General features: G+C 32.7%; 1 protein-coding gene across 1 annotated transcript in view; it reads left to right on the top strand.

Moving 5' to 3' along the window:
- Positions 1–5,373: 5,373 nt before the first annotated feature.
- Positions 5,374–14,154, top strand: part of Hmx (H6 family homeobox) — a 32,291-nt gene continuing 23,510 nt past the window's right edge. Inside the window, exon 1 of the mRNA XM_074173244.1 lies at positions 5,374–5,839. Coding sequence (XP_074029345.1) covers positions 5,496–5,839 — 344 coding nt within the window. The 5' untranslated portion in view covers positions 5,374–5,495. The remainder of the gene's footprint in view (positions 5,840–14,154) is intronic.

Here is a 14,154-nt window from a genome sequence, read left to right as displayed (position 1 = left end):
TTGTTGAATACATATTTTCCCCTTCCTAGACCTAACTTGTATGCACAAATCCTCGGAAAAGTATTTTGTACAGCTTCCATTTGGTTTTTGGGTATCTCGTAATATGGGTACCAGATTTTTGAAGCGTACTCCAATAATGATCTAACTAATGAACAATATATTAACTTGAGAGTGTTCAAACTGAAGTCCTTACATGGTCTATTAATGAAACCCAATATCTTGAGTGGTTTAGCTATATACTGACCTGGAACGCTCACTTGCAAAAAGTTTTACACAAAGCCAGACTGTCCCTATGGACATATCGAAGGATTTGTGGTGGAACTTGGGGTTTAGGTCTCAAACAAATCCATTGGATTTATGTTATGATTGTCAGACCAATGATCATTTATGGAGAAATTGCCTGGTGGCCGAAGGGTTCACAGAAAACACCCTAGGCGAAGCTCTCTACCTTACAGAGACAGACTCGTCTGGCCATCAGTGGTGCCATCAGTACCACATTGTCAGTGACCATGGGGATCCTTCTGGATCTACCTCATCTCCACATTTTTCTGGGGAGACAGATTGGATGGACTGAATATAGATTTGTGCACATTGTCAATTACACAAATCAATTTAATGCAGAGTGCACAGCATTCTGGAAATGACCTCTGACTTTATGTCTGCAACTGTCAACTATGAACTGCCTTATAAAGTACTGTTCCCGAGTAGAGAGGACTGGATCCTCTGGGAGAAGGAAATATTGAGAGCAGATGAATCAAAAACACCTTCTGGGTTTATTTGGTCGAGTGTAAATAGATGTGAGCCACAATAAACCCATGCGGGCTGCAGTGGAGGGTCGAATAGACTCACTTACTTTGGACCTAACCTAAACCTAACCTAGCTATTATATACTCTTTATGAGATCTGAAGTTCAATTCACGTCGAAACATAATTCCTAAGAACTTTATCACCGATTTCCTATTAATTAATGTATTGTTGAAACTGTAGTCATGTAGAATAGGGTGAATGATTCTAGAAAATGCTTGGCAGTAACATTTGGATCTGTTCAAATCTATCTAGTTCATAACACACATAAAATTGTGACAAATTTTCTTGGAAGAGCGAAGCCACGTTTCTAGAATAAATTGATTGAATATTTTCATAAAATATAAAAGTATGGATAGAAACTCAAATGAAAATCAGTTTATTAATATCATTATATAATGCTATATATGCTATATTGATCTACTACTATTAGATCAATAAAGGCTGACATAACATTAATGGTATATCTTCTGTTCAACTGATTTTTGTTGTAGTCAATAATATTTTGTAACAACTGTGATGATTGTTGGGTCCAAAAATATTTATAAAAAATATGTTATTATAATATACATGATGAAATTTCAATGTGGCTTCAATATTTTAGTAAACTCAAGAATCTTAGATTATAAATATTATCAATAAATGTTTCATCATAGACTCCACCATTAGAAAATTGATTAATCAATTAATTTTTTTAAGTTTCTGTTGATAAAAAACAAGAAAAACATTGGTGCGCTACTCGCTAAGAGCTTATTTTGGAATACAATTTTTGTCAGTCCTAATAAATTTATATCTCAGGCAAGTGTTTTACTGCATTATTTTTCATAAAACTGAAATTGAAATTAATAAATAACTGATTTGAAAATATTATATGCTATGAAATTTGTGTAAATTTCACATTTACTAACCCTTGAGACAGATCAAATTAATGGGGGCTAATGCACAGATAAATATATACTTAAATTATGAAATATAAAATATAAGTAATTCAATGATGACTTGATAATGTATCGTAGTATGATTGTGCTTCCTTGCAGGAGACTGCTCACTTTCACTTTCTAAATTATCACTGTCAGACATATTTTATCTTTAGTTATTTTAAGGAATCCTTCATTTAGTAAAACACAGGTTGCCCATACTTCAGTGAATACAACTGTATACACTATAAGTATACGACCTTAGTGTGGCGACAGATATAGCATAACGCCGAACCAGTGGAAAAAAAATCACACAGTCGCTTGCGCACGGCGACCCGTCACCATGCCATAAATCGATTTCGTAAAATTTTTACGTGCGACTGTAGATGTTTCACATCAATAATAGTTATTGCTATTTCTGGGGTTTGGTGTTACTGAAATCCTTTCCCCAACTGATAATATTATATATAAATTAAAAGGGGAAAATTCGTGGACAAAACACTCAAAAAATAGGGGCAAACCGCGGACACATTTGGCACATATTCCTGCTGAAATGTGATTAGGTAACAGCTGACATCGAGTCAGTGTCAGAATCAAAAATAGTGTTAATGCAAGCAAATATTTCTAGGTAACAGCATTCTTAAAACGGAAAAATGAAAGTTATCGGCCCAAGAAATAAAAAAATCTTACATCAGAACAAGTCCAGAGGTTTATAAATGAGGCGCTAGATGAAAAATATTCGATGATAAAAGTTGCTACTATTTTTCGAATATACGGAACTTGCCGTATACTGGCTATACTTAATTGAAGATATTAAGTTTTTTGCATTGTTGTGAAACAAATTGACTATTTTAATAAATACGTTGCATGACGCCTTTCCGTTATCAATCACCAACGGTTTTTTCTGAAATACTCAAGTTATAAATGCAATGCCAACACAATTGGTATAAACACATCTGGAAAAGTGTCCTCTAACATTGCTTAGTTTCTGAACCTCCCAGAACCAAAGGAATATACAGGTCACTGTTTCAGAAAGTCTTCTGATTCTTTGCTAGCAGAATCAGGAGCAAATTTAAAAACGGATATTGAGAAGCACGGAGGATGGAAGTCTACAACAGTAGCTGAGGGTTACATCGATCAATCTATGTTCTTGTAAATAGCCTATTGCTTGAAGAATGATCCCCATAGCTAGCTCCAGCGTTACAGCATCGTCTTCTTCACTTCAAGAATAAAATGTTAATGCCCATGGAATTGTCAACTCACGGATAGTTCTGTCGAAACTGGTGATAGGTGAATTATTATGAGGCGGACGCAGCGTTTACAAATGATAAAATTTATCAATAACACCAACAAAATGAACAAACAGAAAAATAACAGTATAACCTCATGGCAAGGAGAACGAGAATTAGGTTTAGCCCGGAAGAAATACCAGAAGAGAATGCCTGCCTGCATCGGCTGGATAAAATATCTTCCTAGTGACTCTGGAAAAATCAACACTGGTCGGGGTTATAAATATATTCAGGAAAGATAAACCACTTCGGCCTTTAATAACCTTAACAACCTACTCGAAACCTCCCAAGTGGCGCCTGTCGTTCTGAATATCTATTTGTTTTTCGGCAATAAACTACGTATTTCATCAGTTCGGACTTACATTGTCTAATATAGTATAATTGATTTGAAATTCCTGAAAAATTGTTAAGAAGATTAACCGAAAATAACAATTTTATTTGAAAAAAAAAACTGAAAAGAAATAACATGAAACCAAACAACAAACAAAAAATAAAACTTGAAATATTATTAAAAGCTGAAAATTAAAAATTATTATTAACAAAAAATGAAAAATAAAAATAAAAAACCCGAAGACGATTGTGGACACTAACAATCGAAACGTCGTATCATCACTTGGTTTGGAATCTTTTATTTTTTATTTTTCATTTTTTGTTAATGATATTTTTTAATTCTCAGCTTTTATTGACATTTCAATTTTTATTATTTTTTGGTTGTTGTTTGGTTTTATGTTACTTCTTTGTAATTTCATTTTTTTTTTGTTCAAATGAAATAAACTACGGTTCAAGGAGCAAGAGTCTTTCAATGATATGCGATGAAAAAAAATACGAGAATGATGAGTAAAAATTAAAATAAAAGAATTGACATAAAAAATCCAAGCAGATGGATATTTTGTACGACTGCTCGATGATAGACTTATGAAAAGTTAATTTCCTAACAAGAATTTATAATACAAAAGTAAAATCAATAACGAAATGAAATTTTTCTAAACTAAATAGTTGTAGGAAAAACCCTACAGTTAAATATATTACAAATCTTTTTAACATCTCAAGGTATTAATATCAGCAGTTGTTCCAATTGTACTTTTCATATTAATGTTCATAAATGATAATAATGATTGAATTGAAGGGGTTATTTTTTTAGGAGTGATTAATTTTTGGGAGAGAAAGTTTTTGGCTTTCTACTACTCCATCTTGATACAAATAATGTGGGAATCTTCCAAAGAAAAGAATGGTAGAGAAAATTATCTTCTGTATATTTCAATGTTCATGTAAAAGTATTTGTTTCGAAAGAATTTTCTTTCTTTCGTGTCATTCAATGTTTATATGAAAGTAGCTGTTTCAGGGGGGCATTCTTCCAGTTTGTGTCTGAAAGTTGTTTCTTTGCATGATCTACACATCCATTCCACATTTTTTTGTTATAGATGGAGTAGTAGAAAGTCGAAAACTTTCTTTCCCAAAAAAAATAATAATGTATATAATACATTTGTAACAGAATTTAATTGTATCCATATCTAATAAAACTTCCGTGAAAATTAAATAATTATGTTCTGATTATTGCTATTTGGTCGAAAAAAAATCGTGTTTTAGGATAGGATTTCTGTTTGAATGGAAAGGGGAATATTTTTAGAAATGATTAGTAGAAAACCTCTCCTTCAGAATAACCAATCTCTCACAAAAACATACCCCTTTCAATTTACACAATAATGTCTATCTTTTCTAACAAATTTATGCAAATTTTTTCGGTTTTTGCCTTCATAACAAGCTTTTAAAAATATTTTTCCGACAACAAAACTCTAATAACTTATTTTGGAGAATTCGGGAGATCAGTAATGCCAGTATACGTTTTAACTCTATTTCACCCTTCCAAACTTCATAGATATTGTTGTCAGTAATAATCGAGACATAAAACCCAATTTTCCATCAAGAAAAATTAATTAACCGTGCTAGCGCGAAGAAGCAAATCAACCAGTCCCAAACACGCCTTTGCAGAGAACAAAATAACCGGAATTATTTGTCAACATGTAAGCTTATCTGAACATTTACTCCAGAAGCACTTCCCTGTGACGGAATCAACTACTAAGAAACAACAGTTTAAGGGGTGCCAACATCCACTGCGGAACAAAGACCAACAATCGGAGCGAGACAGTCGACGAATATATTTACACATTGCGACACATTAGAAAAGTACCTCAAAACCGTTATAAGGGGTGAGAAAGGGATGGAAATATGGCGGCGATAGGGTCCGACAGAAAGAAGCAGCATCAGGTGAAGTTAGGGGTGTTTCTGACGGTACAGGGGTGTGTCCTACTATTCACCGCCCCTAGCAAGTCCTGCAAACTCAATCTAAATACTTACAACGGATACTCTGTCATAGCCGAGCTCTCGGGTTGTTGATATTTTATAGTTTCTCGCCTGTCGGGTAAATACGTCAAGTGCAGTGCTTGTGCAGTGATTCAGTGCTACCAATCGATGATAAACACTAAAAATGAGCTCACCCTCTAGAGAAACGGAAATAAACGTGGTGTCCAGCCCGGAATCGAGCAGCAGGAACAATTCCCCGGAACCCGACAACTACGGCCTCAGCCGTTCCTCCGGTGTTTTTCCGGTGATTAAAACTTGTGAAGACGATGACGGAAGGACCGACAAAAATAGGGCTTCGGCCACTCAAAAGGGCTCCGGTGGCTCGACGAACTTTTCTATTTCGAGTATTTTGTCTAGAACGGAGCCGGCGGCGAAGAAAAATGGGTTCATGTCTGGTGAGCGAGGGAGTCAGAGCGTGCTGGAAAATGCAGGTTTGACAGCCGGATCTGACAGTGCCGTTTTGTCTAGGTGAGTGTTGGTTTTGGGTTATTTACTAGATACTTCAATTGAACACTGAGTGAACAAATGCCTGCCAAAAAGTTTCGAGTAGCCCTTCTTTTGCACAGAAATACTTTCATAACTGGCTCATTAAAACAACATTTTGGCTATCTTCTCCATTGTTGAACAGAAAGTGTTGGAAACTCACAAAGAAAGGAAGGAAGAAAACAGCAATGAAAATACAGACATGTAGAGTATACACAAAAGTTATTTTTCAGGTTCAAACTGAGAGGAAAAAACGTTTCGTAACAACTACTTTTACATGAACATTGAATTACACATTGAGTAGTGTTCATATTAATGTTACGTGTTTCAGTTGCATAACAAATGTTTGCAGTACAAATTCCAGAGAAAGAGTTATTTCTGTGTAATTCAACGTTTATTTGGAATGTTTCGGAAGATTTTTTCATATAATTGAATGAGTAAAACTCGAGAAGGTTTTACTTCCAATTTGTATCTGGAAAAAACTTGTATGCTCTACTTGTATGTTCTATGTATCTTTCAAAAAGTGTTCATTGACATTCAAGTGTTTCACAAAAGTATTGTTTGATGATGGTGAAGTAGACAATCTAAAGAAAAACGGTATATCATAGGGAAAAACGAAAAATTAAGATAGCCTTTCAAATGAAGTAGTATCGATCTATAACTGGTAAATCTTAGGCTGGTTTGTGACCAAAACAATGATGAATATGTTCAGCAAATAATAATAACAGAACAAACATTTTATTTGATGAATATTTTTAGAGATTTCAATATTCACAAAAAATAGTTTTGCTGAAAAGTCAACTGCTATTTATAAAAATTCTTTATTGTAATTCTTTCGTTATTGGTTCAAATTGGTTTCAAAATTTGTTGAATTTTATTGTAGTTATCTTTATCAATATTTAAGCCAAACAGTGCATCACAAATATTATTTGTGAATTGTTATTGATAATACTTTAATTTTTTTCTGTTGTAGTTTTTTCAACCAACTCATCGAAGTAATTAAAAAATTAAATTTTATTAAAGAATTATTGGCTGTATATGATTATTTCATTTGTTTTTATTTATGTCTCAGCTTAAACAACTTGGTCTGGGTAGATACTCTCTGAGTCAACTAGGAATAATATTGACTATTGATAGACCTATCAGACTTGCCGACTAGTACTCAACTACTTTAAACAAAACAAAAATAACAAAACTTGCTGATTGTAGTTTCTCCTGTTAGGAGTCACTTTAGGTGTCTTCTTTCACAGTATTTATGATGTTCAGTGACGGCTCGTGCCTTGGAAAACAGGGGAGGCTAAAGTCATAAAGACTATATACACATAGAAAAGCCCGCCGGAGACACGAACATTTTTTGGGGTACCGCACCTATTTAAAGCAAAATACGTAATATTTATATAAATGCAAACAAAAATTGTGTATTGCCAAAAATTATACGTATAAAACTGACCATTAAAAAAAACAAAAACAAGGAAAAAGGGTTGTATTTGAGTTATTCATAAAAGAACTCTTCTCAGTCAATAAATAATAATACTTTTCTCCTCTAATTTGACGGTTTTGTTAAAAATTGCTACAAATATTTTATAAACACAAGTACTTAATTATGCTTATAAAAACAGGTCTGAAAGTAAATTTTATTGTCCGGCAAGAACCAACAAGGAGGTGAGAGTCGTCTCTTGCCAGGAAAGGAAAGGAAGGATGGGGTAGGAAGGAAGGTTAAATCTGGTTTGTTTAGGTAAATTCACAAGGCACCTGCAAACTACTTTTAATCGGCGGTCATTCAACTTCAATATATTCTGCGAGGGTCCCGCATTTTGAAAGGTGTATTTTGTCATTTTGGATAGGAAGGTAAAAAATAAACTAAAAGTAAACATAACATTCGTTCTTAAGCAAGACGATATAGCTGTTGCTATATTTTGTTTGCTAAAAAATTCACAAGACGAAAATATAAGCTCCTTAGATTTGAAATGTCTTTCTGTAGAACGAGGTAAATTTTTTAATTCGGAGTATCCTATTTTAGACCACGTTTGGTATTCGGTTTGTACGGAAAATGAAACACAGGGCCAACAAAAAAGTTTTTCTCGTTTAATGGAGCTGGTTGACCAATCGCATTTATCGTACCATCTAATATTAAATCCTGAATTTTGTCGATTATCTGACGCTTTAATTGAAATCAAATTTGGTTGAGACCTTCCCAGAGTTTTGTTAATGTAAAATTATTTATCATAAGATGAAGTTTAAAAATTATTTGTCAGCAACTAATCGACTATATCGTCAGATTTTATAATTTTGTCCAACGTATCCAAAATAACTGGAAAAAAAACTTGATGATAAATGGAAAAAAATGAACTTACCTAAAAGTGAAAACCTAAAAACACCTTGAAATTGAAAGGAAACACATTAAAAATATTACCAAAAAGCACTGCTATAATGCAATACTGCCTGTTTCATACACAAATAACAAACGTTATCAAGAAACACTAAAACGATCATTCGGAATATTTTTCAATCCCGGTCCGTCACGGCATCCCGTCCGAATATTTAAATCAAAAACAAACGCAGTCGTACACTACCGAAGACCAACTGGAGGCTAGCCTCCTTTAACGCTATAATTTCTGCAACTGAAATTACAAATCGGGACGTATGTCGCTGGCTGGATCGGTCTCGCGGAGCTTGTGTTTTTTAAAGCAGTCGGAGACCTGGCTCCTTTGCAACGTATCAACGTATGGTATTTATTATTTCGGTTTGATGGTTTCTTCGTTAATCGTTCGTGGGTGGGCAGTGCGTTTGAGATTTGTTGATGGAGGATACACTGTGGTACGTACTACGTAGTGAGTGGTACAGTTAGATAATTTATTACTTTTAGGCAATTATCTTGATTATATATGAAAAAAAATATCTAAAAAAACTCTCTATTCAGTCAGATTATCCAACCACATTTTGTATACTGTGCTTCTATTATTCTCTTGTTTATTCTAAACCAAACATCTCAATTACAAAAACTTCAAAATCGCGGTATGCGAATTGTTCTAAAAGTGAACAGATTCATTAAAATCGGAATCATGTTACAAACTTTGAGGTGGCTACCAGTTTCTTTACATTACTCAACTATGACATTTATACATAAAATTCTGAATAATTTATCACCTTCACATTTTTCTAAATTTGTCAGTCTAAATTTAGAAGTGCACAAATATTCCACAAGAAATCATACTAATTTGCATTTATGCAGAACATATAGGGGTTTGATGCATAAAAAACAGTCATTGAAATCCATCCATAATGCTAGATAGAATAATACTTGGTGAGATGATATCAATATATATATAGTATTTGTTTGTTGTTTTCTTCTATTTATCATTGTATTGGAGCTGCACCTATATTACAATATATTTTTAATAGCATATGTCGGTATTTTTAAAGCTAGAAGTTTTTATTTTTTCATTTTCAATTTTGAACTATGTCTACATTTTATGTATGTTATATGTTGTCTTCTTCTATTAATCATTGTATTGGAGCTGCACTTATATGGCAATGCATGTTTAATAGCATATGTCGTTATTTTTCAGACTAGAAATTTTAATTTTTTCATTTTCAATTTTGAAAATGAAAAAAATTTTTATCGTTTTTTTATTAAAATATATTTTGAACTATATCTACATTTTAAGTTTTCTATAATAATTTTCAATTTCTATAATGTTGATAATATGTTTTATATAATATTGTATATTAGGGTTACCCATTTCAATAGATTCTTTTTTTTCTTCTCCGTCAATTTCAATTGAACATCTCAATACTACTTAATGTGTCCTTACCAGAAAATCATTCTTTGTCTTGTTTTTCAACTGATTTTTACTATTGAATACCTATTTTTACCATTGTTCGCCTGTATTTACCTGCTTTTACTAGTCAATCCGTTCTTTCCAGGTAGTTGAGACTAGATTAGAATTATTTATCGGATCGGACCCTAGATCATAGTAATGTTTTTAGAACATGAAATGTTTTAACCTAAAAGTAGGAATAATCAAATCTATTTCTTGGCAGGCATAATAATCGAACAAGATATTGATTGAAAGTCTATATAAACTACAACACATCGAAGAATTAATGAATGTTTCAAAATCCAGATTTGTTTCTAGAGTGAGTGAACTGAGAACTGAAAATAATAAATACAGAAAATTATCAGTATTATGTTCATGATTCCAAAATTATTAATACTTATACAGTCAACGGTACCTAACAAATTAACTTACTTATTAAATTTCGCTTGGAATCATTTTAAATTAGGCTTCTCATTAATCATCGGCGGATAAACATCAGTTGAACAAGACAGAAATAATCGGATATCCAAGCAGATAAGGAATTCGCAACTGCCACATAAATTTCTCTACCGTTTGTTGTTGATCTTTCGCCCTCACAAAGGTGATTTGAAAATGTTTGAAAGACTCAAATTTCTAACCGGTTTTCTAGATTGAAAATGAACTAATGGACATATTGTTAATTGTGAATTTGAAAGCATCGCTATAGAAAGAAAATTCAATCTTTATTTTGGTGGGTTGAACAAATGGATGAAAGAGAAATTTATTTTTTTAAAGAGAATCTAAAAAAAGTTAATATCCTGAAGAATTGTGGATACCCTGAACATGAAAGTAATCCTGAAAAAAGGTTGGTTTGGTAAGGGGATCAATTTTTTCTTTAAATAAACAATTGTTTTCTTGCCGATGTTTCAAATTTGATTGAACTCTTCTTCAGGACTCTGTAACAATCAATTTTCACTTTGTCATGGCAGAACTTCAAAATATAAGCATTAAAAAGTTGTCATTTTCATTGCTTGTTTTCAAAAGATATGTTGACGATATTGTTACTTCCATTCCAAAAAATAAAAATAAAAAAACTGAAATATTAGACACTTCATAGTTTTCATCCAAAACTAAAATTTACTTTAGAAATGGAAGGAAATAATTCGTTAGCATTTTTAGATAAACCATATAAACCAACTTTTTCTGAGAGATTTTTAAATTATTTTTCGAAACATAATTTTCAGAGTAAAATCAACATTATACGGAATTTGAAATCAACAATTGCCATTTCCAATTCTGAATTCCATAACAAAAATCTCCAATTAATTGAGAATTAACTAGTAGAAAATTATTTTCCTAGAGCCCTTATCAGAAAAATAATTAAAGAAAAAAGTTTCTCCTTCCAAAATACAGGGATAAAACCCATACAACACAAAATTCATCTAATAAACTTGAAATGCTACTCAGTACCGAACACATTAAAATGGCCTTTCCAAATGAAAATACAGTTGGAAAGCATTTTTTCGCGAAACAAAAAACAAAAACACCACAAGAAATCCAATCCAATGTAGTGTACAAATTGAACTGTGGAAGCTGTCACAAACGTCATGTTGGTCAAACCGGACGGTATCTCAAAACACGAGTTACAGAACACATGAGAGACTCTGAGAAACTGAAAATAAAAAGCCCTACAGCTCTCGTTGAACATGAAAAAGAATATGGACACATTTTTTATTTTGATCATCCAACTATTCTAGATGTTCAATCATATTTATCCAAAAGACTTTTGAGCGAAATGATACATATCCTGAAATGCGATAGTGTTAACACTAGAAGAGATGTCGATGGCCTTAATATTTCGTATTTCAATTTGATAAGTACAATACCTTAATAATTTACCCTTTTTTCATTCTTTTTCTTTCCGCAATTGATTAAAAAACAGACACCACCTTATCAGAATCACAGATAAAGCCATTCGTTTGTTTCATGTCGTTTTGTGTTGTCTCGGAAATTTGTTGTTGCAATGTTTTTTATTTTTTTTAATATGTATCTAACATGTCTGAGGGTTAACACGGAAAAACTACTATTCGGTGAGTAATTTGATTAAGAACTCATTATTTTTGTGAAATTGAAACGATAATAATCGTATAAGTTTTGTGGAAGTTATGTTTATGAAAATTCATTGTTACAGAGCCCTGAAGAAGTATTTCATTGAATTCAAACGTCGACAAGAAAACAATTGTGTTTTGTTTTTCTTTAAGAAAAAATTGATCCTGTTACCGAACCAACTCTTTTTCAGAAAAATTATTGGATAACTAAACTAGTTAATTGAATACAAATAATCGATTCAAATTCTTTCAATTGGATTATCTTAACTAAGTGATGTCATAAAAAGGCCGAAATAGCCAAAATTTTAAAAACGCTAATTTGTATGAATTAGTAATGAGCTATCATCGATATGACTTCCGTATGACCTTCTATCGTATGTCACCCATATTTGGAATAACGCAATCGAGAAATATGGAGTATCAAGAACTGTTGCGCTTGATATTTCTGAGGCCTTTGACCGTGTGTGGCATGAGGGTTTGCTAGCCAAACTGTCACCATAAACGCTGGTGTTCACCAGGGATCAAAATTGTCTCCAACGCTCTTTTTATTGCATATAAACGACTCATAGGAAATAACAAAGAATTCAATATATTGCTTTGCTAACGACAGCACACTTGTCTCAGAAAACTATTACGCAATGGAGGATGTGCTATTTTCATTAAAAATCAATTGAAATGAAGCCTTTAGAATTTCAACAATTCAATAGTGAATTGAATTCTGATTTTTGTGGCATAGAATTATTGAATACAAACTTTATTGTTATAGCTGTATACAGATCTGGAAAAGGAAATTTTGATACGTTTTTACAAAATTTAGAGAACCTCTTAAATCATGTGGTTAATCCTAATAGTAAAGTGGTCATTACTGGCGATTTCAACGTAGATTTTAAAGTAAACTCAACTGCTTCAAAAGATTTACAAGACCTAATTCCATCATTTGGTTTGGTTTCTATTATTCATGAACATACAAGAAAAACCACTACTTCATCTTGCTGTATAGGTTATAGATTTACCAATTTGAAATTGAGGAAACACCAGTTTTATCAAATGATAAAACGATTTCTAGAAAAGTAACCCAAAAGGGATTAATGACGCTAGCAAAACAATTATTGATGTTGAAATTCTATCTTCCCACCTTGTAAATACTTGTGATTTGTGATTGTGATTTGGCCAAAAAAATATTTCTAATAAAAACATTTAACTCAAAGAACGGAATGTGCACCAGCTATGTGGTATGATGAATCCCTAAAAAGTATGAGGAAGTCTATGTCAAATTCGAAACTTGCAGCCGATATAACTAAAGAACCAACGGATTATATGACATATAGAACTTTGAAGAAAAATTATATTGCCCAGCTTAAACTTTCTAAGAAATTAGCTTATCACAATTGCATTCATTCGGCGGGAAAAAAGGCGAAAGCATGTTGGCAAATAATAAATGTTGAGAAAAACAATAACAACGATAATATAACTCATACTGACATATCTTCTGACCATTTCAATGACTTCTTTGTTAATATTGCTGACAATATCATTCAATCTCTACCAACGGTATGCAAAGACGGTTTAATAAATTTCAGCACCTTGCAGCTCTTTTTTTCTGGGCCCAGTGACCGAAGAAGACGTTCAAAGTGCAATTAGCTCACTCAAAAATTCCAAATGCTTAGACGCTTATGAACAAAATAGTGATATCATTAAAGAGACCTCCTATTGTTGCAGCCTCTTTCTAAATTGATAAATGTAATATTCACAAGTGGTATTTTTCCTGATGCCTTGAAGCTATCAAAAGTTATCCCTGTGTTTGAAAACGGAGACATTTATCGTCCCATTTCAATAATATCCATTTTCAGCAAAATAATTGGGAAGATTATTAAATAACGTCTTCACGCATATTTTGTAAAATATAAATTATTCAACGAATCTCAGTTTCGTTTTCGTAAGTACCGCTCTACAGTAGCTATTACGCTCTATAGCACAGCTATTACGCTCTGCGACCTCTCTAAGGCGTTCGACTACGTCTCTCACGACATATTATTAGAAAAACTATATTAACATGGCGTCAGGGGAGTATCTCTCTCCCTTATAAAATCATATCTATCGAATAGATATCAAGCAGTCAGTAGCAATGATTGCATTTCGAATTCAAAACTCGTTAAACATGGTGTTCCCCAAGGATCAGTATTGGGACCACTTCTATTCATAATTTTCGTGAATGACATTAGTAATTTCAAGAAGGTAAGTGTATCCGAACCGGATATAATAATGTCAGGTCAGACAATTCCGCTTTCTTCTTCGATAAGTTTGTTGGGGGTTGAAATAGACACCAATATGTCTTGACAGAATAATGTCGCTGGAATTGCAAGGGTTGTTTCTCAAAAGTTTGGAAGGCTGT

The sequence above is a fragment of the Leptinotarsa decemlineata genome, unplaced genomic scaffold (assembly GCF_025532065.1).
Source record: "Leptinotarsa decemlineata unplaced genomic scaffold, Ldec_3_MD MMD2_P_RNA_scaffold_12, whole genome shotgun sequence".
Classification (NCBI taxonomy): Eukaryota; Metazoa; Arthropoda; class Insecta; order Coleoptera; family Chrysomelidae; genus Leptinotarsa; species Leptinotarsa decemlineata.
This window is presented reverse-complemented; position numbering and strand designations above follow the sequence as displayed.